Here is a 27334-nt window from a genome sequence, read left to right on the forward strand (position 1 = left end):
TTCTGCACCCCAAAGCTTCTTTCTGCTTCAGTCCTCTAAGTTTCCTCCGAAAACCTTTCAGAGGTTTTGGGCTCTGATTCTAATTTTGGAGATGCTTTTGTGCATCTTAGGAAACATATGACTCTTGTAGTGCCCAAGGATGCTTTCAGTGGTCCTGCCTGCAGGTGGCACGTTCTCCAAGCAGACGCCTGAGTTTGCAGTGAGTTTTCTTTGCGAGATAATCCCCCCTGTCCTGGCCAGTTCCATTCAGTGTGGGGGAAATGGCCTTTCATGGTCCCCATGTGCTTCATCGTGATTGTTGCAACTGCCTCGCTACTGGGATGAAGTTGGTACGGTTGCCAGCTCAGGGTCATAAACACCAGAAGGTGCATCACCTCCCAGTTATTGATTCTTCAGACTTTATTCTTGCATCACTATTTGACCTGTGCAGGAGAACAGACATTTCCGTGTCAAAGTACTGTGTCAGAGCCTGCTATGAGACCAGCAGTAAAGAACTTCTACTCATCAGAGCTCAAGCTCAAACACTGTCAGCGGCATCATTGAACAAGATCTTCACCTTCACTGCTAACTATGTGCCCTGGCTTTGTCCCCACCAGCAGCCTGTGCTCCGTCATCCCTCCGCCATCCCAAACTGATGCAGGGCTGGGTATTTATCGTGTAGCCATTGTGTGCGTGGAGTAGCTGGAGACTTGTCCGGAGGTAGGCAGGAATTGAGAGCAGACTGTCTCCTGCGGTTCTTTGCAATCACTGATTCTCTTTGAGATGCGCCCTTCCCACCCAGCTTCCTCTCTCCCACTGAGTCCCTTGGGGTTTGTGGTTGAGATGGAAACTACGTGATGCCAAGAAGGCGCTGCTCAGCGTCTACCCTTCTGCTGAGCTGTGAGATGGCAGGACGTGAGTGTGTCTGAGTGCGCTGCGCGTCAGGTGTCTTCAGCCTCAGCGTGCATCCGCTGTCCCCATGAACTGCACGTCTCAAAGAGCTGCAGTCACTGGTCTGCACTGATCTGCCCTGATTTGATGTATTTCAGGATTTTCAGATAGTGAATTCTATATTATCAGATACTGAATGTTCTTCAGATTGTCTTTTGTGGTGATTGTAGTATTGATTTTACTATAAATAATATGGCTGGTGTCAACTTTATTAGTGTTTACATTCTATTAATGTGTGTTGGTTTATTAGCCTTTGCGTTTTTGGCAACTCCAGTTACTTGAGGCATGGTTTTAGTACAATCACATTTTGTCACAGACTGCTATAATTAGGTTAATTAGTCATGGCTTCTATACAGCTTATTAGCAGGCTAAAATCTCCTTTTCTTTCATCAGGAAGATTAAGTACTGTAATAAATTGTTTCTTCAACAAAGCTTGAGCAAAGTACGTTTCAGATTCATATTTCAAATTGGAAGTGGAATTTAGCATTCTGCTAATTTTTCACAGAAACATGGAAAATGCTCCTGTACAAAGTCCTCCTCCTGCCAGGGGTTTCAGGCCAAGACAGTAATGCCAAAAGAAATCAATATTGATATTTGTGGCCCATTCTGTGCCTCCCATTTTGGGCACATTAACTTCAAGGGAAATCTCATTAAATGTTGAGGACTCTGGGCATGTAAATAGCCTTGCATGCCTCGGCTTGTTATTTATTGTTGTTGTATGATTAATAATATATATAGGCTAACAGTCCATTGCCGTGGTGCAGCTCATGATGCTGGGGTGTCTGACGCATGTTTATGATTTAGTTTTCCAGCTTCTTTCAGTAAAAAGTTCGGTACAAAGTTTCCCAGAGGTTTTTGCTGCAATGTGTGTGTCAGGGAAGCTCAATATTTACCAGTGAACGAAGAAAACCCCGTACCTGCCCAGAAGAGCACCGTTTGTGGGGAAGGGGTAATATCTTTTATGAGATCTGCTGATAGACTTGGAAAAAATAGCTAAGTTTCGGGCTTTTTAGTGCTTCTTCAAGTTTGAAACAGGAACTGGATTCAAACTAAGTACGGGTAAAGAAAAACTGCTCTGAGCTTAATTTGATTCTGTTCATCTTTCAGCCTATATGGGGGGAAAGCAGCACCAGTGGAGGCACGTTGGTGGAGCAAGGGGAGACATTAGCAAAGGACACGGTCATTAGCCCCAGTGCAAATGCTGCCTCCGGCTCATTGAAGGGTTAGTTAAGAGCAGGAAGGGGAGAAAATTGTGTCATTTAATGAAAGTGGTGCCTTTGCTGAGTCCCTGGCTCTGGTGTTCAATAGAGTTGGTCGTTTGGGTTCTAAGGCCCGTCTTTTGCAGGTACTTAATAGTGATCTCTTGAGAAGCCAAGAGTATTATTTTACTCTTGATGACGTTTTCTGTCTTTTTTTCAATTTCCTTTATTACAGTATGTTATACCTTCCTCACCGCTGTGTTGCCAGTACTTAGCTTCTAAGTTTTTATTTCACTTGGTACTTCTGAAAAAGTTCTTTGCGTGCATGCAAGATTGTCCATTTCTCCTGGCTTGGCTGTTGGTTACCTTACCAACAAATGTGTGGAGACACCTTACACCGCAAAGGTACAACGATGCTACTGCTTGAACTGCACAGGACGTCAGGGCGCTGCCATGTGCAAGTGACCACTTTGGTATTCTTGTTGCAGGATTGAATTTAGCATGGAATCAGTGTAGAGGTTTTCCTCTGTAGGGTTTTCCCACCATTTTTTTCTTTCCTTCACTGGAAGGTCTCCAGTGCCATAAGATGAAGGTGTTGATACCTGGATGGGAGATGAGTAATGTCTGAATTGAGTTGGGTTTTATGGTTTCTGGGTCTTCCAGATTATGTCTAGATCAAGAACTGAAATGGGCCACACAGCACAGTGTGAAACCATACAGCGAAACTCTCCTCGCCTCCCAGACCAGAGAGACCTTGTATATTGTTGACTATGGACAGTCCCTGGAGTGTCCTATCCCCCGGGCTACGGCTGGCCGTTTTCCGAGAGCAAACAAGTTGGCCAAAATCAAACATGAGCCAGCAACATACTAGCAAGCTGTGTGCCTCATGGTGAGCTTGTGCCGGGACCTCTTCTGTAGCCACAGGTTCAGGAGCAGATCAGCAGGCCAGAAAAAAGTGTGTGTCTTCTCCTCACTGCACAGGTCTGCTGGGGTCTGAGGCAGGCAGATAGAAACTCCTTCTCCCCATAGTCTGAGACAGTCTTGCTCCAGAACAGCCTTACAGATGCGTGAGTGAGGTTTTAGTCCTGAGCTGATGCAATCTGCCCATCAGTAGCTTATTAGCTTGGGCAGAGCCTCACAGGAGGCATAGTTACGCATCTTCTGGGCAGTGCCTGGTGCCAAAAGACCGTGCTCCTGTTTCTTAGGGGCTCAGCAGAGCAGTTTGTATTTGCCTAGAAAAGATTGTATGAACGTAGCAAGAGTCAAGCTGGGCTCTTCCGGAGCTTCACCACTGCTAATGAAGGTCATGCCCTTATGGGATTCGTTTTCACAGTTGCCTGTGTCAAAACCAGCCCTTTTTAGAAGGCGAGGTGGTTCTCGGGCCACTGAGACTAGCTGAAGGTTGGGCGAATGGATTTCCCTGTGACGCTGGTGATCTCTGCCATGAAATTCTCCCGTGCTCTGACTCCCTCCATGCCGTGCCCTTCCTGGGGGAGCCGTGTCCGTGGTGCCTCGTGGCCCTGTGCCTCCCGCGGAGCTGCGGTCCCCGATCAACCCTGCGTGGATCCAGCTCTCACCGCGGCAGCCTGTTCCCACAGGCGGCTCTGGGTCTGCTTCGCGCAGATACGCGTTTTCTGAGCCTGATTTTCTTTGTGATATTTTCTGCAGTGCCTCTTCACTGCTGAATGCAGATGTGTCCCGTAGGATAAGTGAAGCTAGTTAATATACAGCACGAATACACCTGGACAGCTTGGATTACTTCTTCATCCCAATCATTTCCCTCATCTTTTTCTGAAGAGGAAGAATTTTCATTATGTAGATATGAAAACGCTACTGAAAGGGCATTGTTTAATAAATGTGATGTTGAATAATGAGCTCTAAATACCGAATTCAGCTTTCGAGGAGGAGAACAGCAGTAGACAAAGTAGTATATTAACTCCATATTTATAATTTTGCAGAATGCAGATGATAAGATGGCGTGTGTGGCTTATGAGATAAAATACCAAATCATATATTTTACATTTAAAAAAAACTGGATTTTTTTTGACAAAAGAACAAAATCTCTCTTCCAACTTTCACTTTTTTGTACTCTTTAGACACTGAAATTTTTCATTCTTGTCAAAGATTCATTGTGACACAATCTGCTGCCTATATTGTGTTCTTTGTGCATAAGCGAGGTCCTTTGATCAGGCTGGTCAGATATGAAAGGCTTGCAGCTCACAGCTTTCCATGCACATTCAGAATTATTATTATGCCAGAAAATCATAGTCTTAATTAAATCTCTTCCATTAACTCCGTTCTTCAGATGTAGAGCCTTTTAGCGCATCTTTGATAGAAAACATTGATTATGACACTTCGATGTGCGTTTATCTGCTCTCATCTAGAAGTTTCCTAAGGACATTCATCTGCCCTCACCAACTATCAAGTGTCAGAGAAATGTTCCCAAGGTCTCACAGAAATACTGCTTGAGGACGTTTTACTGGGTTTTTTTCCCCCTTTTCTTTTTTAACCTGCTGGCTAACGATCTGATGTTTATCTGAAATACAGCAGAGATTTTGATCACATCAAATATTTAAAGACATACTTTGTTGGTTTGATTGCAGAGTGGAAATTGAATTTTTCTGGATGCCTCTACAGCAGCATCAGCCTGCGTCTTTCACTCTCAATCCACCCGTGACACAAAGCCTGTTGTCAGCTGGTCAGTTTGATGGTAAAAGTTCTTTCAGCCTCTGAATGGAAGGAAAGGGAGTAATTGCTTCATCGGAGATACCTTTTGGATATCAAACGTATCTTTTTTAGGCATTGTATATCTTTTGAAGTCCTATTGCTTTGCTTAAAAAATAGAAAAAAGAAAAAAACTCAATTGCAGTGGGCTTCTGAAAATATGTGAGTGGCCTGTGGTCCCAGGAGTGACCGCAGAGAGGTCTGATGGCTGAGCTCTGCTAGCAACCAAGGGCGTGCAAGCACTCATCCCATTGAGTGCATGATGTACTGTACCTAGACGTCTCAAATGCTTTTGGAAAGGCAATGAAGGCAGATGGCTTGGATTTGGCTCCTCTTTATTAGTTCTTCCTTTTAAGCCCAGATCTGCCGTAAAGGACCTGTTGGAGCTCCTTGTTTGTGTAACACAGTAGAGCCCATCGGTGTTTCTTTTGCATGGCAGGGTTGGCTCACGTGAGCAGCTGTGAAGACTGCAGATTAAGTGCTTGGCTAAATTTTGACTGGGTACAATCTCTGGAGCCCTGATGGTAACACCAAGGCTTTACCTATGTTGAGGCACATGAGATGGCCTCAGTGGAGGCACTTGTGGCCTGTGTATCATCCCCACCGTGTGACCACAGGGCATCAAGGGACCACAATATCGCCAGTACCTGAACAGGAGCATCCTTGTGCAATGAACAGAATCTGACAGAGCCATGGGGACAAACTTTTCACTTCACTCAGAGTTGGCCAAGCCTCTGCTGGAGTCTGGTTTAATCTTTGAGCGTTGCATTTTAAGAAAGATGTGGACCTTCTGCAGACAGGGTAGAGGAGAACAGTGAGAAGCGTCAGACACCTGAAAACATGACTGTGGGAAGAGATTGAGGAGAGGGAGAGGGGGAAGGATTAGAGCCTCATAAGGGAGAAGGGGAAGGATTAGGGCCTCAAGATTGAGGGAACAGGAGGGTACGGTCCGCAAAAAGCGTCCTCCATCAGGGAAAGAGCAATTGTTTTTCTGTATCAGTAAAGGGTAAAGCAAGGTGCATCTCAAAGTACTGACAGAGAGATTAGAATCATAGAATCACAGAATGTGTTGGGTTGGAAGGGACCTCTCAAGGCCATCTGGTCCAACCCCCCTGCAGTCAGCAGGGACATCTTCAACTGGATCAGGTTGCTCAGAGCCTCATCCAGCCTGGCCTTGAATGTCTCCAGGGGTGGGGCCTCCCCCACGCCTCTGGGCAACCTGGGCCACTGTCTCACCATCCTCAGTGGAAAGAACTTCTTCCTAATGTCTCATCTAAACCTGCCCTGCTCTAGTTTAAACCATTGCCCCTCGTCCTGTCACTACATGCCCTTGCAAACAGCCCCTCCCCAGCTTTCCTGTAGGCCCCCTTCAGGGACTGGAAGGGTCTCAAAGGTCTCTCTTGAGCCGTCTCTTCTCCAGGCTGAACTCCCCCAGCTATCTCAGCCTGTCCCCACAGCAGAGGGGCTCCAGCCCTTGGATCATCTCCATGGCCTCCTCTGGCCCCGCTCCAGCAGGTCCATGTCCTTCTTGTGCTGAGGGCTCCAGAGCTGGACACAGTGCTCCAGGTGGGGTCTCACCAGAGCAGAGCAGAGGGGGAGGATCCCCTCTCTGGATCTGCTGGCCACGCTTCTTTTGATGCAGCCCAGGATGCGATTGGCCTTCTGGGCTGCAAGTGCGCATTGTTGGCTCATGTCCAGCTTTTCACCCACCAGAACCCCCAAGTCCTTTTCCGCGGGGCTGCTCTCTATCACCTCATCCCCCAGCCTGTATTGATAACGAGGGTTGTCCCGACCCAAGTGTAGGACCTTGCAGTTGGCCTTGTTGAACTTCATGAGGTTTGCTCGGGCCCACCTCTCCAGCTCGTTCAGGTTCCTCTGGTTGACATCCCGTCCCTCTGGCACATCGACTGCACCACCCAGCTTGGTGTCATCAGCAAACTTGCTGAGGGTGTACTCAATCCCACTGTCTATGTCATTGATGAAGATGAGGAACAGCACCAGACATTGGGAAAATCTTTGTGACAGAGACTGGCATAGATTGCTTGCAGTTCCCGTTACTGAGATTGCTCGAGTAGGTCGTGTGACACATGTATGAGGATTATGTCAGGGGCCTGAGGGCACCAAGGGACTCTGCAGTTTCTTTACTTCGGTTGCCTGTTCTCAAGGCCAGCTCTGCTGTGGTGCCACCAGAAAACCTTGGATCAGACTATTGCTGTGAAAAGAGCTGTGAGAATCCTCAGCAAGGGATGGGTCCATACATATGTCTATCTATATGTATATCAGGACACAGAACCATGGACTTTGAGAGCCTTCCAGCAGGTGACAGATGCTTTAGCTGAGCGCTTCCAGCCCATGAGACACATTTTTTCTTTAGGTTTTGCTGTGCATTCGCGCATGGTGATGGTCCATCTGTGGTTTATAACAGCTGAATCCAGGGAACTTTTCAGAAATGCGCAAGATGCCACAGCTGTCACCAGAGACCCAGGGGCAGCTTCTGGTTCTGGCTGTGCATCTCTGATTTTCTGGAGAGCATCAAAGAGTGAAGAGGAAAGGTGGAGACTGTGGCTTGGCAGAACAGCCTGACTCTGTAAGGCCCATTCTCAAAACAACCTCAACAACCTTTGCAGAAAATGCAGGAAAAATGCCAATGTGAACCTATCTGTGAAACATCGCAAGCAAAATTGTGAAAATTTGATGAGTGGTTATGAGCAATTAGAATACAAAGATTATAACTGAATCTCATTTCTGTTGCTGACCTTTCAAAGAATCACAGACTGGTGGGGATTGGAAGGGACCTCTGGAGATCACCCAGTCCAACCCCCTGCCCGAGCAGGGTCACCCAGCGCAGGTGGCACAGGAACGCCTCCAGGCAGGTTTGGGATGTCTCCAGAGACGGAGACTCCTCCACCTCTCGGGGCAGCCTGTGCCAGGGCTCTGCCACCCTCACAGCAAAGAAGTTCCTCCTCATGTTTAGGTGGAACTCCCTATGGTCAAGTTTGTGCCCGTTACCCCTTGTCCTGTCCCTGGGTAGCACTGAGAAGAGCCTGGCCCCATCCTCCTGACACCCCCCCTTTCAGTATTTATAGGTGTTGATAAGATCCCCCCTCAGGCGTCTTTTTTCCAGCCTGAAGAGACCCAAGTCCCTCAGCCTTTCTTCACCAGAGAGGTGTTCCAGTCCCCTCATCATCTTGGTAGCCCTTTGGTGTCCCCTCTCCAGCAGTTCCCTGTCCTTCTGGAACCGGGGAGCCCAGAACTGGACACAGCACTCCAGATGTGGCGTCCCGAGGGCAGAGCAGAGGGGGAGGATGACCTCCCTCCACCTGCTGGCCACACTCTTCTTGATGCCCCCCAGGATGCCATTGGCCTTCTTGGCCACGAGGGCCCATTGCTGGCTCATGGGCATCCTGTTGTCCACCAGGACTCCCAGGTCTCTTTCCACCGAGCTGCTCTCCAGCAGGTCACCCCCAACCTGTCCTGGTGCAGGGGGTTATTCCTCCCCAGGTGCAGCACCCTACACTTGCCCTTGTTAAACTTCATAAGGTTTCTCTCCGCCCAACTCTCCAGCCTGTCCAGGTCTCTCTGGATGGTGGCACAGCCTTGTGGTGTGTCTGCCACCCCCCCCAGCTTTGTGTCATCAGCAAACTTGCTGAGGGTGCACTATATCCCCTCATCCAGGTCACTGATGAGTATATTGAACAGGACTGGACTGATCCAGTGGAGCTGTCTATAAGAATGTACTAGTAGGTAGGACATGAGTGCTGAAACCATTGCTTCCTGATTCGTGGTACAGTTTCACTGGGAATTTTCCAAGAAAACGTAGCGAGACCCAACCCATCACCCCTCAGACCACTTCTGTCATACAGCCGCAAGGTGTCTGCATTTTGTGATGCTCTAGGAAGGATGCTGCAGATAAACAGAAGGATGTTTTTGTGTACTGTCATGTCATGGCACTACATACTCTTTAACCCCAGTATAATTTAGATGTGGGCAAAACGCGAGGAGGGATTTGAATGAAGACAGGGGCATACAGTGCAGTGAGCTTGTCAGTCAGCTTTTATGAAAGAAATGAGGATTAAAATAACATTTTCGTGTTGAGAGGTGATTGAAGTTTGGCAAACCCATCATGTCTTTATTTTTACCTTCGGTAGAGATTTTTCTTGAGCTGAATAATTCAGGTAGTGCAGCTAAACAGAAAATAACACCTTCAGTGAATGAATAATACAACCCAAAACCTAGTATGGGAAAGACGGCAAATAATCCATCATTTTCTACATTAATCCCTCCAGTTAACAGTAGTATTCAAATGGAGTAATTCATCTGCTTATACGTCTGTTTCCTGAATGATCCAATCTGTCAATTCAAGCCAGATGCAGGTTTTGCCATTCTTCGAGGAGCTGTCTTTCTCCAACTGTGGGGACGCTGGTTTTCCTAACGAGATTTGGGCCACCTGCAGAAAGTGAAGGAAAGAAATTATGAATATTTGCAGAAACCTATATAGGCAGAACTTGCAGTGCACATAGACACTGTGAGGCCTGTAGAAGGTGTTTTGAAAACGCGTGAGGTTGTTCCCGAGGACCAGGTGTTCGTACAGCTGCGCTGCTTTAACTCCATCGCAAGAGTTCACGCAGGAGCTGATTCACGCTCTACAGAGAGACAACTGGGACGCTGAGTGGTGGTGGGACTTTCCCACACCTTCCTGGGGACCCGCGTCCCTCAGGTTGGTGAAACCCAGCTCCAAAACGCGCAGCCAAGCCGTGGCGACAGCAGCACAGCTCAAATGCTTTGAATTACTGGAATGTTTCCAGACCTTGGATCTAATCCCAGTGCCACTGTTGCAAACGTTCAGTTGAACATGGATAGCTTTGCTGCACGCCTCACCGGACGTCTGAAAACCATTCCCCTTCAACTGTCATTAGCGTTTTGGCTGCCCCATCCCTGGAGGGGTTCAAGGCCAGGTTGGACGGGGCTTGGAGCAACCTGGGCTGGTGGGAGGTGTCCCTGCCCAGGGCAGGGGGTGGCACTGGATGAGCTTTAAGGTCCCTTCTAACCCGAACCATTCTGTGATTCTGTGATTAGCCTGCGGGCTTAGCTTGCTAAAAACGTGCCCATCGCTGCTGGGGACACCCCTGCCCACTGAAACCCTGACAGCTTCTGCTAACGATGTCGTCAGGTGGTGCCTCTCCAAAAGCAGAGTCCCAGGGTGGATCACACGACTGCCGAGCACCGTCAGCCTTTTTGGTGGAGCCTTAAAAACTGTATAACGCAATTCATAAAAGCACATCTCCTTAATTTTGTGAGTGAAATCGTGACTAATTGTTAGGATTTAATCATCTCACAGATTATTTAAACTGTGAGAATATTAAATATCATTTCTTTCCACTGTTGTCAAGTTGTATAATTTTTATAGAGACATTTGATGTTCAGTATGTTCCTTATAGACCTTTTTTTTAAAAAGCAAGCTATACAAGGAGCTAAGACTGAAAGTATGAATCAGGTATAACCCGAAGACTCAAAAAGTAAGGGTAGCTTAAAAAAAAACCTCACTTTTTTTTTTTTTTATTATGACTTTATTATGTCTTTTTAGAAACCAGTCCCATGGCTGCTGGGGAACTTGGTAAATAGGTTTTTAGAAGCTCAGTCTGGCAACACTGGTTTTACTGGCACTGTATTATTTTCCACACTATTTTTGTCAGCGGAGCAGGGTAATGAGGAGCTGTTTTGACTTCCCTTGCCCCAGAGCTGTTCTCGAGTCAGCTTGCTCTGGGGCGGGGTATTTGAAATTATGGAAATAGTTTAAAATACAAAAAAAAAATAAAAATCTGTTTTTTAAAGAATAATTTTGTTTATAGCTGAGGGGAAGAAAACATGGAGATAATATTATTTATAATTATTTTTTTTTAAATTTTTTTAGATTTTATAAAAACTTATGAAGCAATGCCAAAACTTGGGGCCAGTTTTGCCTGGATGGTATCCTTCGAATAACCGCCTTTAGTGATAAAAGCACAAGTTTTCTCTAATAAATTTACAAAAGCCTCTCGTAGCGTATCTGGCACTGGGAGGTAAATTGCACGCAGTAGCCATGACACCAGACCTTTGAAGTTGCTCTTCTCACTAAAGGCTCAGCCCGTCCTCCAGAGGCAGCCGGCAGCGGGGAGAGGCTGAGTGTGTCCTCTCCTGGTTGTGCCCATCTGCTGGGGCTTGTCCCTGTCCCCGAGACACGCGCCCCCTTCCCCGCCTGGCCCTTCGTTGGCTCCGCAGGGCCGCGTGTCGGGGACACCCTGTGAGCCCACCAGCGGGTGCTCGGCAGCGGCGATGAGGATTTCTTTCTCCGAGGCTGATACACAACATGTTTCCTGCAGCTGTGGGGGGAGAGTGAATGCTTTGCCTTTGCGAATGTGTGAAATTCGCAGATCTGCTGACATACCGGCTTCCAGTTTTGAGCTGGTTCTGACTTGGACGAGAAGCTGTCAAAGAAAACCAAAGTGATAAAGCAAGTTGTCTGTGATTCAGTGAAAGGAAAATCATTTTCTCTGAGAAAACAATGATCCTCGCCTTGACATGGTGTGAAGAGACCTGTTTTGCTGGCAAAGTCTCATTTTGAGATATAAACTCAAGACCCTCCTGTTTCCAGCCCTCAGAGACGATTGTCGTGTGGGTTGCAGAGGCAGGAACTGGAGTCCTCCAGCCCTTTTGATCATATTTTATTTTGATCAATGTTTTTTGTCTCTCTCAATTTCCATGACAACTCTAATTGACAAATGTATTCTTCATTACGTTGACAAAAATAGCCACGCTACCCAGGTTGATGTGTGGCACCCATCTGCTGTCCCTACGTACCATTCCTGCTTTTACTCCTGCTGCTTGGAAACAGTGATGTATTATCGTTGGTCTAAGTTTCTTGGAAAATTTCACAGCAGAGGTATTGAAAAGCAATTAATATTCACAGAAAGATTACTGGTTGAGATAGCTTTCACTGCACCGGCTTTTAAATAGCAGCTTCTCTTATTAATACCATCACTCCTAATAAATGCAATTAAAATTGTTGACTAATGAAAATTTTAGTGTTAATTTATATAATACAGACTTTATACGTGCAATTAGAGCTTTCTTGATTCTGCAACATGTTGTTCAGGGAGAGAGAGACTATCATCTCTGGTTACGTGTCTGTCATTTAGTAAGAAGAAAGCAATTTTTCAGAGTCTCCTTTGTTAACAGCAACCAAGAGACTTCTCGAAGCAGCAGCAGCCAAAAAGTGGTATTTTAAGGAAGCCGCTTCAAAAGACAGCAGTGTTAAGGTGTTTTATATAAGCACTTGCACTGATGAATCCGCTGCATTCAACATTTGCCATTGTATTGTGTTCAGCTGTGAGAGGTGCATCAAATACATGTCATTGCTGCAAGGAAGGAGGTTTTGGCTGATCAGAATATATGGCACCGGTCCTGAGATACGTGACGTTGGTCCTGAGAATTTCAGTTTCGCGTGTTCTGTGCTCTGGTTTCGAGTTTGCCACAGAAAGCGGGATACGGCACTGAATTTGGAGGAAGTTCCTCTGTCGCTGACATTTCTCCGTGTCAGTGCTAATCCACACGTGGGAACAACGTCTGTTGAATCACCGCTTTGCTCACGCTCTTCTTCACGGTGTTCTCAGGCTCCCCGGGAGGTTGGCCTGGAGACGGTCAGCGCTGAATCGAGTCAGTCCATGCTGCAGCTCTCCAGTGCTATTGCAAACACTCTGCTCTTACCCGTGCCTTTTGGGGAGGTAGTGAGGAAATTGTGACTCCGGGCACGGCTTGATGTGTTGCAGTAGCATTTACAGTAACATCGACAAGGACTTCTCTGCCTGTAGCTCTACTTCTGGCCATGGAGCACATGACCTGGGAGGAAGGGTGAAGGGATGTGTCCAGTTACGAGATGACAGAGCCAAACTCTCCTTGTTATTGGCAGTGAGTGTAATAAGGATCAACCACGACAAACTGCAGGTAGGGAGCTTCAGCTTGAGCATCTTCTTAAAAAAAAAATTATCATTTCCTTTGCCAGATGGATAGTGCAGCTCCACAAGAGAGGCTGAGAGCGCTTCATTCTAGAGCTCAGGGTTTTGGTAGACAAAGCCATGGCTGACCTGGTCCGGTGCAGGCCGTAGTCCCAGCCAGAGCACCAGGTTGGACTAGACACCTCCAGAGGTTTCTTCCAACCATTGCGTCTGTGATGCTGTGAGTCTCTATTCAACAAATGTCCCGAATCAGTGGCACCCACTAGGAAGAGCTTTATAACCTCATTCTCTCTATCCTCTACAGGCGTTCCCGCTGCTAAAAAAGTGAACTCGTTTTTTATAAGAAGCCCCTTTTTCTGACTCCTTCCTTCCCTTTGTTCACTCTCTATGTTGAGGTACAGCTTCTACCTAAATTCAATTAGAAAGACCAAAGTTTTACACTGCTCTGGTCCCCTCCTTGGGAAACCTTTCCCTAGGGAAAGTGTATCTCCTGCAGTTCTCAGAGCGGAGTGGCCCTCGGTGTCTTCTGCCTCATTTGCAACAGCACCATGTCCCGGGCAATCTCTCAGCACTTCTCTCGGGGTGTTTGCATGACTTTCAAAGCCCTTTGGCGAGCGCGTATTTTTTCAGTTGATCTGCGCAAGGTGTGACACCAGCACTTTTCAAGGAGCTTTCTCCGGTGCTTTCCATAGTGGGATGTGAGCTGGAGCTTTAATGGTGCGGAACACCTCTGCCCGTCAAGCAGCTTCTGCTTCCCTCCGAGTGTGTCCTTCTCTTTCTAGAGAAAATAGCTCATTCACTGTCTTTTATACTTCACTTGCGTTTTCCACTTCATGTTCAACTGCTTAGAGCTTCAGATTATGCAAAACGCTCCGAAGATGTTTGTTTCAGCGAGAATTTTGCTTGAAATCCAGAAGAACCTTACAAGCTGTGCCATGCATTTTGGCACCACTTGTAGGAAAGATAATTTGGAGTCTTTACTTCTCTGCATAACAGTTATACTTGCCACTTTCTAGCTACAAAATCTAGCTACATTTTGATTGTGATTATTTATTTACTGCTTTGCTCAGCTGTTCTCTGGGACATTCTTCAGCTACCTGTTTCTGCTACAGACTTGTAGCACCGAGACGTTAATCTTTGTGTGCGTTTGGCGAGTATAAATCTCAGTGATTTGATTTTTAGAACGGCGCAGTATGCTGTGCGTGCTTGTGCAAAGAAAGCACCCACCCGTTTACAGTCTGCACTGGGTTTTATTGGGATTTCTGGCTCCGTGGTCACTGCGACTGGAGTCTCAGCGTTGTGGTTTCACGGAGTGTGTGCACCAGACTGTGCAGGCAGAGAGGTGTGTGCGCGTGGGAACAGGCAGAGAAAAATAACTGCATGTGTATAAAGATGAAGGTAATAAATATTCCAACTGTGAAATCCCTTAAAAAAAACGAGTTTTGGTGAGCATGGCATGCCTGAGTCTCTGTTTAGCTTTGGATATGGAGCACCCTGGATAGAAAAGCACATTTTTCCATCGGTTGTTGTGATTTTTGCAGCACAGTTCTCTTTGTGTCTGTTGAAGCAGGAAGGAGACTGTTTGCAGACTTGCACCCCACGGGAATGCTAGCAGTGTGCGCTCCCGTCAGACATGGGCTCAAAATTTCCAGCTCCCATCCAAATCAGGCATTTCTGGGATAACTGACAGTAGCAAGTGCTTGTCACCTGAGAGTTTTTAGTTCTGGTTTCAAAACAGGAGAGCAGATTTCTTCTTACTTTGGCTTATGGAGAACTGCACCGTGGATGATGCCAAATTCATAGAATCGTAGAACATGTTGGGTTGGAAGGGACCTCTCAAGGCCATCTAGTCCAACCCCCCTGCAGTCAGCAGGGACATCTTCAACTGGATCAGGTTGCTCAGAGCCTCATCCAGCCTGGCCTTGAATGTCTCCAGGGATGAGGCCTCCACCACCTCTCTGGGCAACCTGGGCCAGTGTCTCACCATCCTCAGTGGAAAGAACTTCTTCCTAATGTCTCATCTAAACCTGCCCTGCTCTACTTTAAACCATTGCCCCTCGTCCTGTTGCTACATGCCCTTGCAAACAGCCCCTCCCCAGCTTTCCTGTAGGCCCCCTTCAGGGACTGGAAGGGGCTCGAAGGTCTCTCTTGACCCTTCTCTTCTCCAGGCTGAACTCCCCCAACTCTCTCAGCCTGTCCTCACAGCAGAGGGGCTCCAGCCCTTGGATCATCTTCGTGCCATTGTTGGCTCATGTCCAGCTTTTCACCCACCAGGACCCCCAAGTCCTTTTCCGCAGGGCTGCTCTCTATCACATCAAATTCTTGCATCCTTTCCTCTTGTTCACTTCCAAACTCCCATGTCTCAGCAACTGCTGAGGAGAGGCCTGGGTGCCCTGTGCGGCTGCACTGTCTGGGGAAGGGATGTGGCTGAGAGCGTCAGGGAAGGCTGCGTTAAGTAAGTGCAGCGTGATTTTAGAGCTGATGTTCTGTGCGTGGCCTCGAGACATGTTTCAGTTCAGAAGACCTTCCACAAGTGAGAAACTGCCCTCAATCGTACTTTCCTGTGGCCTTGTAAATGGGCCGTGTTGATTCCTGTTCCTGTGACAACGTGCTGACAATGGGCTGGGGAAAAGGAGAATGGACAAAGTCTGATCCTGGTGGGTTTCTGGCGGTGGTTCCCAGGCTCCAGCTATGACCTTTCTGGTGGAGCAAAGCATGAGCAGTCAGTAATGTTTGAAAACCAGTTCAGAGGCATGTGGGATTGTTCTTCTGAAGACCTTCCTTGAATTTTTCCAGGCTCTCTCATCCATGGAGGAGTTCAGAAACCTGGATCGGGATATTGAGGGGTCTGCAAAACGGTGGAAGAAATTTGTTGAATCTGAGTGTCCTGAAAAGGAGAAGTTCCCCCAGGAGTGGAAGAACAAGTCAGCTCTGCAGCGCCTGTGCATAATGAGAGCCATCCGACCCGACCGCATGACCTACGCTCTCAGGTAGGGGCACTTCTTTGCCGTCTCTGGGATGCTCTTGCTTCGCAGGCAGCTTGGGGTCTGTGTTTTCTAGGGAAGACGAGGAATTCAGGACCATGTTTCAATTTATTTGTTATGGAATGCGATTTCTGCAAAATGGTTTCCTATAAGGAGTCTGTTGAGGGAATCATCTGTGAACTCTGCAAGACAGTCGACACATTCCATTTAACTGGAATTTCTTGCTAAGGGAGATGTAAGCCCCGTATCGGCAGTAGTGCTGGAGCAGGAGAACTAGCACTGGGTGAGGAGCAGACGCACCAAGTCAGAAATGAGCAGCATCACACAGTGTTACACATCTGCGAGGCTCCTTCAATGATCAATACAACTTCTGGAGTTCAGTGAGGTCAATTTTAGTTACTAGGTCCTTTATGGTTGTTCCTTAGGCACAAGAATAAAGTGTAGAAGTAGGAAAGTCTTACAGCGGTCTTCGCTTTTTTTTTTTTTTTTTCCTGTAAAATGCAAAATTTATGTGATGCTAGTTCTGAAAGTTGTAGTTGTAAATTATGTAGTGAAGGTAACTAGGCGAGTCTAAACTTTATGAAGGTATGCAAAAGCAATATGCTTGTTCCAGGAGAAACTAAAGGTCTTTCACTCCTTTAGGACTTGTTTTTTTCCTTCTCTGTCCTAGTAGTCTTTAATTTGACATTTCTGCAGTGTCTCTCGTGCTACTGCCTCTCAAATAGTTTATATTGCTCCACCATCTGGCATGTGCGTGTATATGGGTGCATGTAGCAGATTGTATTACGCAGTGTATGAACTAGATTTCTGTTTGCGCTTTAAAATTCACAGAAAAATGCAGACAAGACTGAGTGAAGTCTCCCTATGGTCAATGTTACTATGTTTTATTAAAACAAATACTATAATTTATCATAATCATACCATTCTAAACCATCTTCTTTTTCATTTCTTACTCTTTTAAGGGCTGGATTCTCCACGTGTTCTGTCAGCTGAAAAGATTGGTTTTCCTGTTGTTGCTTAGTTTGAGTAAGATAAGCTCTTGTCTTTCGGAACTTTTAAGTGCATGTTTCATTTAAGCTGGTTTAATCTGTTTCTTTCAATCACAATGACAGTACTCATATAGCTCAAAAATAAGTAGAACATAAAGTTTCAACACCTTTCGTATTTCTCTTTTATGCAAAGGTAAGGGAATCCAAGTGCAAAAGCTTGGCTGGATATTTTTAGGATCTGGGCAAGTCAAGCATTTCCATTTGCACAAGAGTATTGAAATGTCCTTTTGTTTTGTTTCTTATCTAGAAGTAGGTTAGAACGTAAACGTGTGCAAACAGCAACATGTTCACAGCGAACAGTTCACAGCGCCTCCCCCAAGACTTTGGTTGTAGATGTTTGTGACTAAAATTCTTCTGGAAATGCAGCATAGTCAGAGACTATGCCCAGAAGGCTTAAGAAGAGCTTTTATTTAGGGAAATCTCATACCCCAAAAGCGAATGTGAAATTATTAGTGGTAGTAATGACAGTCATAATGTGTTTGACTTCCTGGTTCCTCCTCAGAGTATCATAGTCCTCAAACCTTTCTTCAGCCAGCAGTCTGGCTGAGGCAGATGCCGTTCCCGTAGAGAAGAAATTTGCTGTTCCTAAGAGATCCACCTCTCTGGAAAAGACACAAGACTCTTCAGCTGTCCTTCTCACGTCAGTCAGTGAAGTCTAGTGCTCTGACGTAGGAAGGAAAAGCTGTCTTTGGACTGAGCTTAATGCAGTTAGCGTTCCTGATCGCCGCCACACAGAAGGCTAATGGTCATCTGGAGTCTTGTTTTCCTAAGTACTGTCAAAGTTGTGTTGTGTCTGTGACCCTTCAAAAAGTGGGGGATCTTGTAGAGCACTGGGGAGCTGCATGCTCCGACCATGAGGAGTTCAGCCTCAGGATCCCTCCTGTAGCCAGCGGGGTTTCCAGATCATGTGTGTGTGTTAATCAATGCATCCAGTTTCAGATACCTGTAATGGCGTTGGACCCTACAGGTTGTTTTGCAGTTCTCAACTTGCAGACCTCTTCCTTCTGTATAGCAGATAAATCTAATATTAAATACCTTACTGCTGATCCATGGACATCACTACCAGTCCTACCCTTCCTGTCTCTCTGAGAGTCGTGACAAATACTGGACTGCATTTTAGGAGTCAAGGAGTAACTTGGTAGCCTAAACACAGGTGACTGGGGGTATTTTACATGCCCTAGAATCTCCCTACCTCATTTCCAGCTGCTGTTCATAAAGGTGCAAGACCCTTTATGTCCCATGTCATATGTGCCAGCTCCATGAAGATGGTCTAGGAACTTCTTTGGTATCCAAAATGATCCACCCCTGTACAGGCTTCTTGCATTTTCCTGTCCTGGAAGTTAGGTTTTTCAGCCACTCTTCATAGCAGATCCCTGGGGATATTTGTACAGGCTGTTTTATTCCCTAGGCCTAAGGAGCCATCAGGAGAAACCACTCTTACCCTGACTCACTCCTTAGAGCTTAGCTGGGGGCAGTGCTCTGTTGTCCATCACCAAGAACCATAATTTCTTCAAGAGGGATTTTGCACTCTATTCATTCCACCTATTTCATTCTTCAGTCTTATTGAGGAACTTCAGCAGGGAGCTTCTTGCAACACCTCGTGCTCCCATGCTTCCACAGCCACGGTGAGGTCAGATTGGTCCAGCAGCCGCTGGCAAGGTAGAACTTGCTCATGATGAAGTCCTTCCAAAAGCAGCGGTACTTCTGCCTTGAGAGATAGACCTCTGAAACGATGCGGAAGGACTAAGGGCTCTGGTAGCTGGCACTCCAGCCATGGTTATGACACTTATATGGACTCTTCAGATAAAGGATCTTAGTCAGCTGTGGCTTCATATAACCTAGAAAAGCTGTAAGCCAGTCATTTGTCTTGCAGGGTATTTTTGCTTTTTATTCTGGCACCATTTCTCAAATCCTGCTGCTTATACTGTGGGCCACCCCTATGAATGCCTTGTTTGAAAGACACCAAGTGCAGGCACTCTTCCAGTCTGCCTCTGAGGACAGGCCTTCCTTTCCTGCCCCTGTGGTCCATTCCAAAGTCTCCAAGTTGCAGTCGTCATGTTTCTGAGTCTCCAAGGCATCATTTCATAGAGACAAGACTTGGTGTTAAACAAGAATGTTGTGACCTTGTATCGATGGACTTTTTTAAATTTTGTGGACTGAAGCTTTCCAGCAGCTCTTTAGAAAATCTTGACCCAAACCAGAAAAATCTACTTGAAAGAGATACCAAAGTGGAAGCTTTTTCTTTAGCAATCCCTTAGGCATTTCTATTCCAACTGCCTTTCCCTAGTCCTTAAAGGAGACTCTCAGCTCTCTTAGAAAGAATTTGGCTGCCTTATTCTGGTATCACCTACCAGGTGAAAACTGGCCCGTGGTTTTCTTCCCCGTGGTACTGAGGTTTTCAAAAGGCCCGAGTCATGCCTCTGCGCTGGAAGAGTAACTGCGCGTTCCTGGGGGTTGAATGTGACGTAGGAATGTTACCTTTGAATCAATGTTCACTGTATCCTCTTTTCCTAAAGCAGTGATTTTGGAAGTTCACCCTGGGGAAGTTCAGGCTGGACGTTCTCCACGTGCTGTATTCTGTCCGGGCAGCTGCTGGGGAGCTTTTTCCTGTTCCCTCAGTTGTATTTTTCCTTGTGACTCTCAGGCAGAGGCTAAGCTACACGCGCTGGATATTCTTAGAGCTCTTCCCTTTTATCTTTCCAGAACAAAGTCATTTTGTAAATCATCTGGACTTTTTGTGACTCTTGGTGATAAATCTAAAGGAATGCTGTTTCCTCTGTATGGATTACAAAGTACACGGCAGTTTTCTATACATTAACTTAACTGTTTCTTCTCTCCTGAGATGCCTTTGTCAGAATCAAGCCAATACTTGTATTGAACTTCTGAATATAGCATTTTGTCCCTGTAAAAAGTGCCAAAAATTGCTACTGAGTGATAACTCCAGAAGCCCAGCCTGCAGATCCTCTCTAAAATTATTTCATGCCCATTCTTTCCGTTTCTAATTTGTTCGAATCGGCAAAATCAAAACTAATTCATTGATTATTTGCAGGGGGATCTGTCTTTGCTGAACAATAGTAGACTGGCAAAACTTTCTTTTCTTTCTGGCAGAGATTTTGTAGAAGAAAAGCTTGGCAGTAAGTACGTGGTGGGGAGATCCCTGGATTTTGCAACAACCTTTGAGGAATCGGGACCTGCGACCCCAATGTTTTTTATCCTGTCCCCGGGAGTCGACCCACTGAAGGATGTGGAGAAACAAGGTAAATAAATCATGTCTCTAGGCATACCACAGCATTGCTTTTTATCTTCTGCATAATTATCTTGGCATGACATTCTTGTTCTGTTTTTTTTTTTTTCCCCCTCATCTCTTTGTAGATAATGGAGTAATCTGTTAAAAATAGATAATTGTGAGAGGATCTGATTGTTTTCTGGTTGTTTTTTTTTTTCTTCTTTTCTTAAAGGTTTTTGAATTTTCATCTAAAGTTTAAATTAAACTTGTCTCTTTCTGCACTGCCTGGATTCCCAGTGTGGTTCACGTTGCAACAATTTCTGAGTTGGTCTTGTACGCAACCTATAATTTACGTCAGAGATATCTAATATTCTGTCAGATAACTAAAAATAAGCAATAGCTCCCTATACCAGTCTGCTGGTTAGTGGCAGAGTTTGCAGTTTTTAATCCCACCCTTCCTGAGTTGATTTTGGTGTGGATGGTCGGATGTAGTGCTGTTGGCTGGCTTCAAAGCCAAAGGGTCTTCTCTAAGGCACAATGTTTGAGCAGGCAGTGATTTCTGTTGTCACCGGCAGCTGTAGTCGGTGCCTGTGCTCTGAAGCTGCAGAGTTTGCTCTGGGTCTCAGCTCCACTGTGGAAGAATTTCCATTTTCAGCCTGAACGTGGCAATTACAGTAGGTCTGGAAATGGGGTCACGTGTGACTGTTGAACAGCGGTAACTGCCGTCACTTCTTTCGAGCCCGGTACAGCAGAGGGGTCGGATGCCTTCGGGTACGGCCTTAGGGCTGCTCCAGGTTGCCGTTCTGCTCATCAGATGTCTTTTCTCCATCTCCAGCAACACACTCCACATATCTCCAAGGCCATGGCTTGTAACTAAGCCCCAGTGCTCCCGACAGTGGGCAGTGTGGTATATTTAAACTGTATGACTTCCGTGTCAGACTACTGCTGGCTGGTTTTTAGCAGGCAGGGCTCCAGACTGAACATCAGCAAGGCTGGCAGCCCCAGCAGAGAAACCAGTAGCACTGAGCTAAGCTATCGTCCAGGCAAGTGCTGGAAGAACGTAGACCTGTGGATCTCTTTTCCTTTCTATGATGTGCCCTCTGGGTCATCCCAAAGTAATGTTTGAGTCAGTCTTTACCCACGAGCAGGTTTCAGAGATGTTAAAGCCCAGTGCGCAGCCTGAGCCACAGGCCAGATCCAGTTCTCAGTCATGGGGAGTTGTGTTTCGTGCTCTTTCTGCCCTGATACCAGGTCTCGTTATTGTGAATTGAAGGTGACCCCTCTGAGGAAGGTCCCATCCTGTGCCTGGCTTCCCTTTGGAGCCTGTCTCTCACTGGGTTTTTTTCTTGTATGGAAAATGAAGCACTAAAATCCAACCATGAATGGTTTAATTGGAACTGTAAAGATGAGTGTAGTTGAGCACCTGGGGTTAGTCAGCCAGAAAAGTTACAGCAAGTAAAAGTGAAAAAAATCTAATGAAATAAACCCATTGCTTCAGTGCAACTGCGCTGGCCTTAAAGCCTGTCTCGCTGGGGTTTGGATTGGATTCGTTACTCGATATTTTCTCTGCCCTTCATTAGATTTTATTAAAGTGCAATAGATAATTTCTGTGAATCGAAGACAGCTTCTTCCAGATGCTGCCCACTTGTGGGACCTTTCCTTGGCAGCATGGGGGGGACCCTGCAGCAAACACTGTTGGGCTGGGAAAGCTTCCCCCTGGTCCCTGGGGTCCCCTCTCCTCTCCAAGGAAGGAGGAGGACTGGCATCATCTCTGGTGAGGCGGCCAGCGCAGACTCGCTGTGTATCCTCTGCGTCCTGGTCCCATCTGTGAAGTGGAAATAACAACTGATAATAATTTTACTATTAATCACCTGGTTTGGGGTGGCGCCCTGCCTTCGGTAAATGTGCCCCCGTCCCTTCTTGAGAGGGTGGCTCATGAAGGCCAAGGACGAGTTTTGCAGCTGCCAACGCTGGCAGCCAGCAGAGGTGAGGAGAAAGGAAACTGGAAACATCCCAGTACGGGGAGAGCTGTATCCCAGGGGGCTGCTGTAGGAAAGCTAAGCAGAGGGCTGGAGCAGCTGGAGAAGTTTTGGATGCTTGTTTTACTTATGGCCATCTGTTTCCAATCTTGTACTAAGAGCTGAATCCTAAGTCTTGCAAGACAAATCTCATCCTTGTTTTACCATAAAACTTGCCTGCTTTTAGCAGAAGTCAGGAATTAAGGGTGTGCCATCTGCATGAAGGCAACTGTGCCTGCAGAGATATGTGTAGGCAATCCCAAGGGATCAGCACATGGGGACACGTGTCCTGACTCCCCAGCTGAGCCGAATGCAGCCTTCTATGATGCGTGGAGACAGTGCGGATGTTTGTGGGGCTCCTGCCCTTCAGCAGCACAAATTGGCGCTCATCTTCTGAGGAGCACACAGCAGAGCGAGCTTGCTGCGAGCTGTTACTTCTCTGAAATGAGGAGAAACTGGTATCCTCCGTCTTTGGGTGACAGACATTCAGAAAACAGAACAGGAGATCTTCAGCCATGATCACTTAAGGGATCTGAGGCACTGGGATGCTAAAGAGAAGTCAGGGAAGTCCGAAGCAGTATCACAGATTAAACGAAGAAACACTGAGTAGCTGCCATCCTTCCTCCAGAGCTGTCAGGACAGTAAATGACATGGGGTTTGGGGTTCCCACCCTGCACCGTGCAGAGGGGGACGTAGAAGGGACCGCAGGAGGTGGCTGTGGTGGCTCCTGGAGCACCCCTTCCCATGGGCTCTGCTGCAGCCCACCGGCCGTGGGCCTTCCCACACGCGTTGTGGTGCTCCCAGAGGCAACTGCACACCCGCCAAAGCCCGTGATGAGAAATCTGGATGGCTGAGTGATATCTCCATCCAAGAAACCTGGGAGGCCTTCGCTGAGGACACAGAGAGCTCACACAGATTTCACTGCAGCTGCCTTCTGTCGCAGGTGGAGAGACGCACTTCACTCGTGGAGAGCAGCAGCGATACATTTACTGATATAAAACAGAGATTTAACAAAGTTTGACAGTAAACGTGACAGTGTTTTAACAAGATTGGAGATGGCAAGGCACACTGGGTTATTTACTGCGTAGAGGACAGGGTCAAACAGAACTGTCAGGGAGACCCTGAGTTGAGCCATGAGGCTCATAAAGGACCCCCTTGCGTTCTAAACTCCTTCTCAGAGAGGAATCTGGGTGCAACTGGATCCAATCCTGGTCCCAGACTTGGTCAAGAGTGTACGTCTAAAGGATTATATATGCACAATCAATCCTTCATGTCACTTAGCTAAGATTTCAAAGTTTAGCATTCTATTAGTCACGTACCAAGGATCTGTTGCGGCAAAGAATCTCTTAACCTTGAGGAGTAACCTGGAGAGGTGTCCCTATTCGAGGGGAGATCCCAGTGTGCAGCCCCTGCTGTGCAGGAGGGCTCAACGGGCTCTTGGGATGTTCACTATTTATGGGGGTGAGATAATTGACCTATGGTCATATTTGCATGTGGACCTCAGTACCAGTATTGTGGTGAGGCGGGCTCCTCAGTCCGGTTAGCCCTTGGCTAACAGATAACAGTGTTATCAGTCTCCCCAAAACCACTTTTGAGCTGGATGCCGCCATCATGACCAGACGCACCCGTTAAGATCCCTACAGGTGGTTACCGCTTGGGCAGGGCTGTATCAGGAGATAAAGCTCAGGTTGGGCTGCGGGGGAGCATCCCGTCACACCTTCTCAAAACGGAATGGGTTCCCAACCTTACCGCTGGTTCTAGCGTGCACCGCAGGGTGCGTTTCCCCACTGAACGATGTCTTGTTCAAAACCTATTTAATCAGCAGGAAATGATTTTAATTTCCTATCCCTGTAAAATATGTTTTTACACAAGGTTGCAGGGGAATAATGTTCTTTAAACAAGAGGCACTTTGTAATAATGTACCTTTGTGTTGATGCCGCTCTGTAATTAAAAGTAGTTTGGAGGAAGCCACTGCTGTTTTCAGTGCTTTGGCAAGGAGTGCGTGAGAGACAAGATAACGATTATAAGAAGTGCGATAGCTCTTCTGTGAGGGCTTTTTGATAAGACTGAACTCTGCCTCGCTGCTGCTGTGTGAGCTCCGCTGTGCTGCACGCCACTCCCGGGAAAAGTGCTGAACATCGCTCTTTTTTTTGTTCTTTTAGGGAAGAAACTTGGTTATACATTTAACAACAGGAATCTCCACAATGTTTCCCTTGGACAAGGTCAAGAGGTAGTTGCTGAACAAGCTCTCGACCTGGCTGCCAAGGAGGGTCACTGGGTCATCCTTCAGGTACGGTGTCTTTGGGAACACTCCTGCTCTCCTCCAGGTCACCCGCTGCTGGTCACCGTAGTGAGGGCCATCTGTCATCCTTATCTGCTGGGAGACGGGACAAGGTGTCACCTGTGTGTCCAAAGCAGCCACCTTCTAACTTATCTATTGCATTTGTTGGGCGTCGTCATTTTGGTTTTCTTGCTCTTTGAGCCTTTGGTAGGGTGTGTAGTTGTAGGGAGTCCTCTGAGGGAAGGTTGTGCTACACTTTGCTGTGCTTTTATTTGCTTCATGAATAAATAAAGAGCTTTGTTCTTAAGAGCTGTTAGACCCATCCTCTTACTACCGCTCAATCCTTACCGTGTATTTAAATGAGCAATGAGAAGGTGCACGCTGCTGTAGGAAAGGCAGCGGCTGGCTGCAGCCGCGCCGATTCCTTTATGCATCTGCAAAGAGGGAAATGTTTGAAGCTCTTATCACAACTCAGCGAAACGTTTCAGAGCCTTTTAGGGTGCGAAGGGAGCTCTGTCTTTGTCAAGTGCTCCCTGGAGCCACTTACCGAGTGAGTGCTTGGGTTTGCGAATACACAAGAGTCGGTGGTGCCAGCTCTCCTTGCAGGTCTTGGGAACCCCTTGGATTTCCTTGATGTGGATTTTATAAACGTTTATTATCACTGAATTGTTTGGATAAGAATTAGATTAAGACAAAGCTTTGAGTCCCAATCTGAGCTGACAGGCCTGATTGTGGATTTAAATTAAATGCCATTGATATTTTGATCTTAATTTTTGCATTTTTTGCAAGCTCCCTCTAAAGTAGACAATGCCGAGCTTTTCAAGAGCTTTTAATACAGGTGGCTGCAATACCGGCATCTGCCTTTGAGATGGCGAAGAAGAAAATATGCAGCTCTTTGGAACATCCTGTAAAGGACCTGTTGGCAATGTCAGCTTCCATCTCTGTTGCTGCGGTGCTAGCAGATGAGTACCATGGGCCTGAAATATTTTTATTTGATCAATTCACATCTTCTCTGGTGGTCAGAGCAATCAGTAAGAGGTCTCAGCAGACACTGAAGGTTGAATCAGAAGAGCTGCAGAAATTAGGTTTCTATGAAAGAATGATTTTGATCGTTGGACTAATCGGTTTTCCAGCAACACCTGCCAAGTGTGACTATCTCTGGTGGCACAGAGCAGACGGGCTCCCATGCGAGCTTGGAGAGCAGCTTAATCCAGCTGGCCACTAACAGGTTTTGATGCAAACTGTGTGGGGCAAACTCAGGAGTCACAGTAGTGGCCACGAGGACAGGCTGCCCGGTGCCAGTGTTGGGTCTCCTTGGCGTCAGTCATCTGGGATTTTCCCTGGTGTGGTCACGAAACTGATAAAACTCTGAACGTGTAAATATTCTAGTTCTGCGTTGTGCTTGGTTTGGAATAAAGCAACATAGGCAAGACTGATCCAGCACAGAGATCAGAGCTCCTTCTTCCTTGGTTTTCATAGTTGTGGACCTTCTGAGCAATCCAGGCAGTGAAGGCCCCACTAGGAGCTGGAATCGTGCCTTGGTGGCACTTCACTCTTGGGACAGACTTGGAAACATCCAGCGGGTGTTTGAGGCAGTGCTGTTTCTCTCCAGTTTTTGCATTTGGTGTCTTGGTTACGCAGGTGGAGTGACAACAAAGCAATTGTCACCCAGATTGGCCAAGCTGCTCGGCTCCAGAACCTGTCTCTGTATCTCACGTTGTGTTTCCATCTCCTTCCAAGAGCTGGAACTTCATGTAAAATGAGAAAGAGGGAGAGCAGCCTGAGGGGCTAGACATCTGTCCCCTGCATTGGCAGACAGGACTCCCCGAATCAAACAAAACCCTTTCGTGGACAGCCAACGTTCACGTGAAATGAAATCACCCCCTGGACAAACTATTTTTCACAAGGCTGAAACTCTGACCTCTCCAGATACTGGTGAAATCGGTATCCAAACTCATCACAGCAGTCCTCAGTGGGTAAGAGTCCCACAGAGGATTCTGCTGTCGTTTCAGTCGTAGGTGGATCATAGCAGATATTTGCCATATGGTAGTTTATTTGGTAAGATCTTTCCTGCAAGGCTTTTGATGACAAATACCTTGCAATTGGTTTCTGGGGTGTTTGTAGATCAGTTGCACAGGATCTGGAAGGACACAGACAATTTATGAAAGCGTCCGAGGATTTGTGGATCGTTGCATTAATAATAAAGGAGAGGAGAGAGCAGATCCCAAGGGGCAGTCAGGGTAATTTTACCCAGGGTAATCAAACTCGTTGTTTGGAGGCTGTATCTCACCCAGAGGACAGTTATACTCAGAATTCCCGTTTGCTTTTGAGCAAACAAAAAGCAACTGTAAGGTTCGTTTCTGTATTTTGCTATTTACTGAACAACCCCTCAGCTCACGTGGAGCAGAGCTTCCCTCCCAGCCACTGAATTTGCTGCCTGATATCAACTCATACACGCATTCTCCAAGGCAAACACTTGATATGACCACGTAGGTGGCTTTTATGCATGTAGTTCATTACTGGTCCTTGATGGGAAGCAGAAATAATGATAGTCAAGTACTTTAAGCAATAATGAGTTGGAGAATTAGGTTTGTGGGAATTGGTTGTTAAGGGCTACTGAAACAGTTGGGAAGTCCTTACTGGATTGCAGAAGCAGGATCACTGTTGTGTTGGGAAGGGCTGCTGTCCTGGGACCAATTCCTTCTCAGAGGCACCTGGACGAGCTGCAGAGATGGGCCCGAGCAAACCTCATGAAGTTCAACAAGACCAAATGCAAGGTCCTACACTTGGGTCGGGACAATCCAATCCAATCATTATCAATACAGGCTGGGGGATGAGGTGATAGAGAGCAGCCCCGCGGAAAAGGACTTGGGGGTCCTGGTGGATGAAAAGCTGGACATGAGCCAACAATGTGCACTTGCAGCCCATAAGG

The 27334-nt window shown here is 46.7% G+C and overlaps 1 protein-coding gene across 4 annotated transcripts in view; it reads left to right on the forward strand.

Annotated features, from left to right (window-relative positions):
• Positions 1 to 27334, forward strand: part of DNAH9 (dynein axonemal heavy chain 9) — a 224800-nt gene that overhangs the window by 152105 nt on the left and 45361 nt on the right. For 3 of the 4 annotated variants that reach the window (XM_074607552.1, XM_074607550.1, XM_074607554.1), the window contains 3 exons: positions 15641 to 15834; positions 19986 to 20134; positions 24284 to 24411. In XM_074607552.1, coding sequence (XP_074463653.1) covers positions 15641 to 15834; positions 19986 to 20134; positions 24284 to 24411 — 471 coding nt within the window. The remainder of the gene's footprint in view (positions 1 to 15640; positions 15835 to 19985; positions 20135 to 24283; positions 24412 to 27334) is intronic. The other variant, XM_074607553.1, reaches the window with a different exon arrangement.

This window comes from Larus michahellis, chromosome 14, assembly GCF_964199755.1.
Source record: "Larus michahellis chromosome 14, bLarMic1.1, whole genome shotgun sequence".
NCBI classification, from domain to species: Eukaryota; Metazoa; Chordata; class Aves; order Charadriiformes; family Laridae; genus Larus; species Larus michahellis.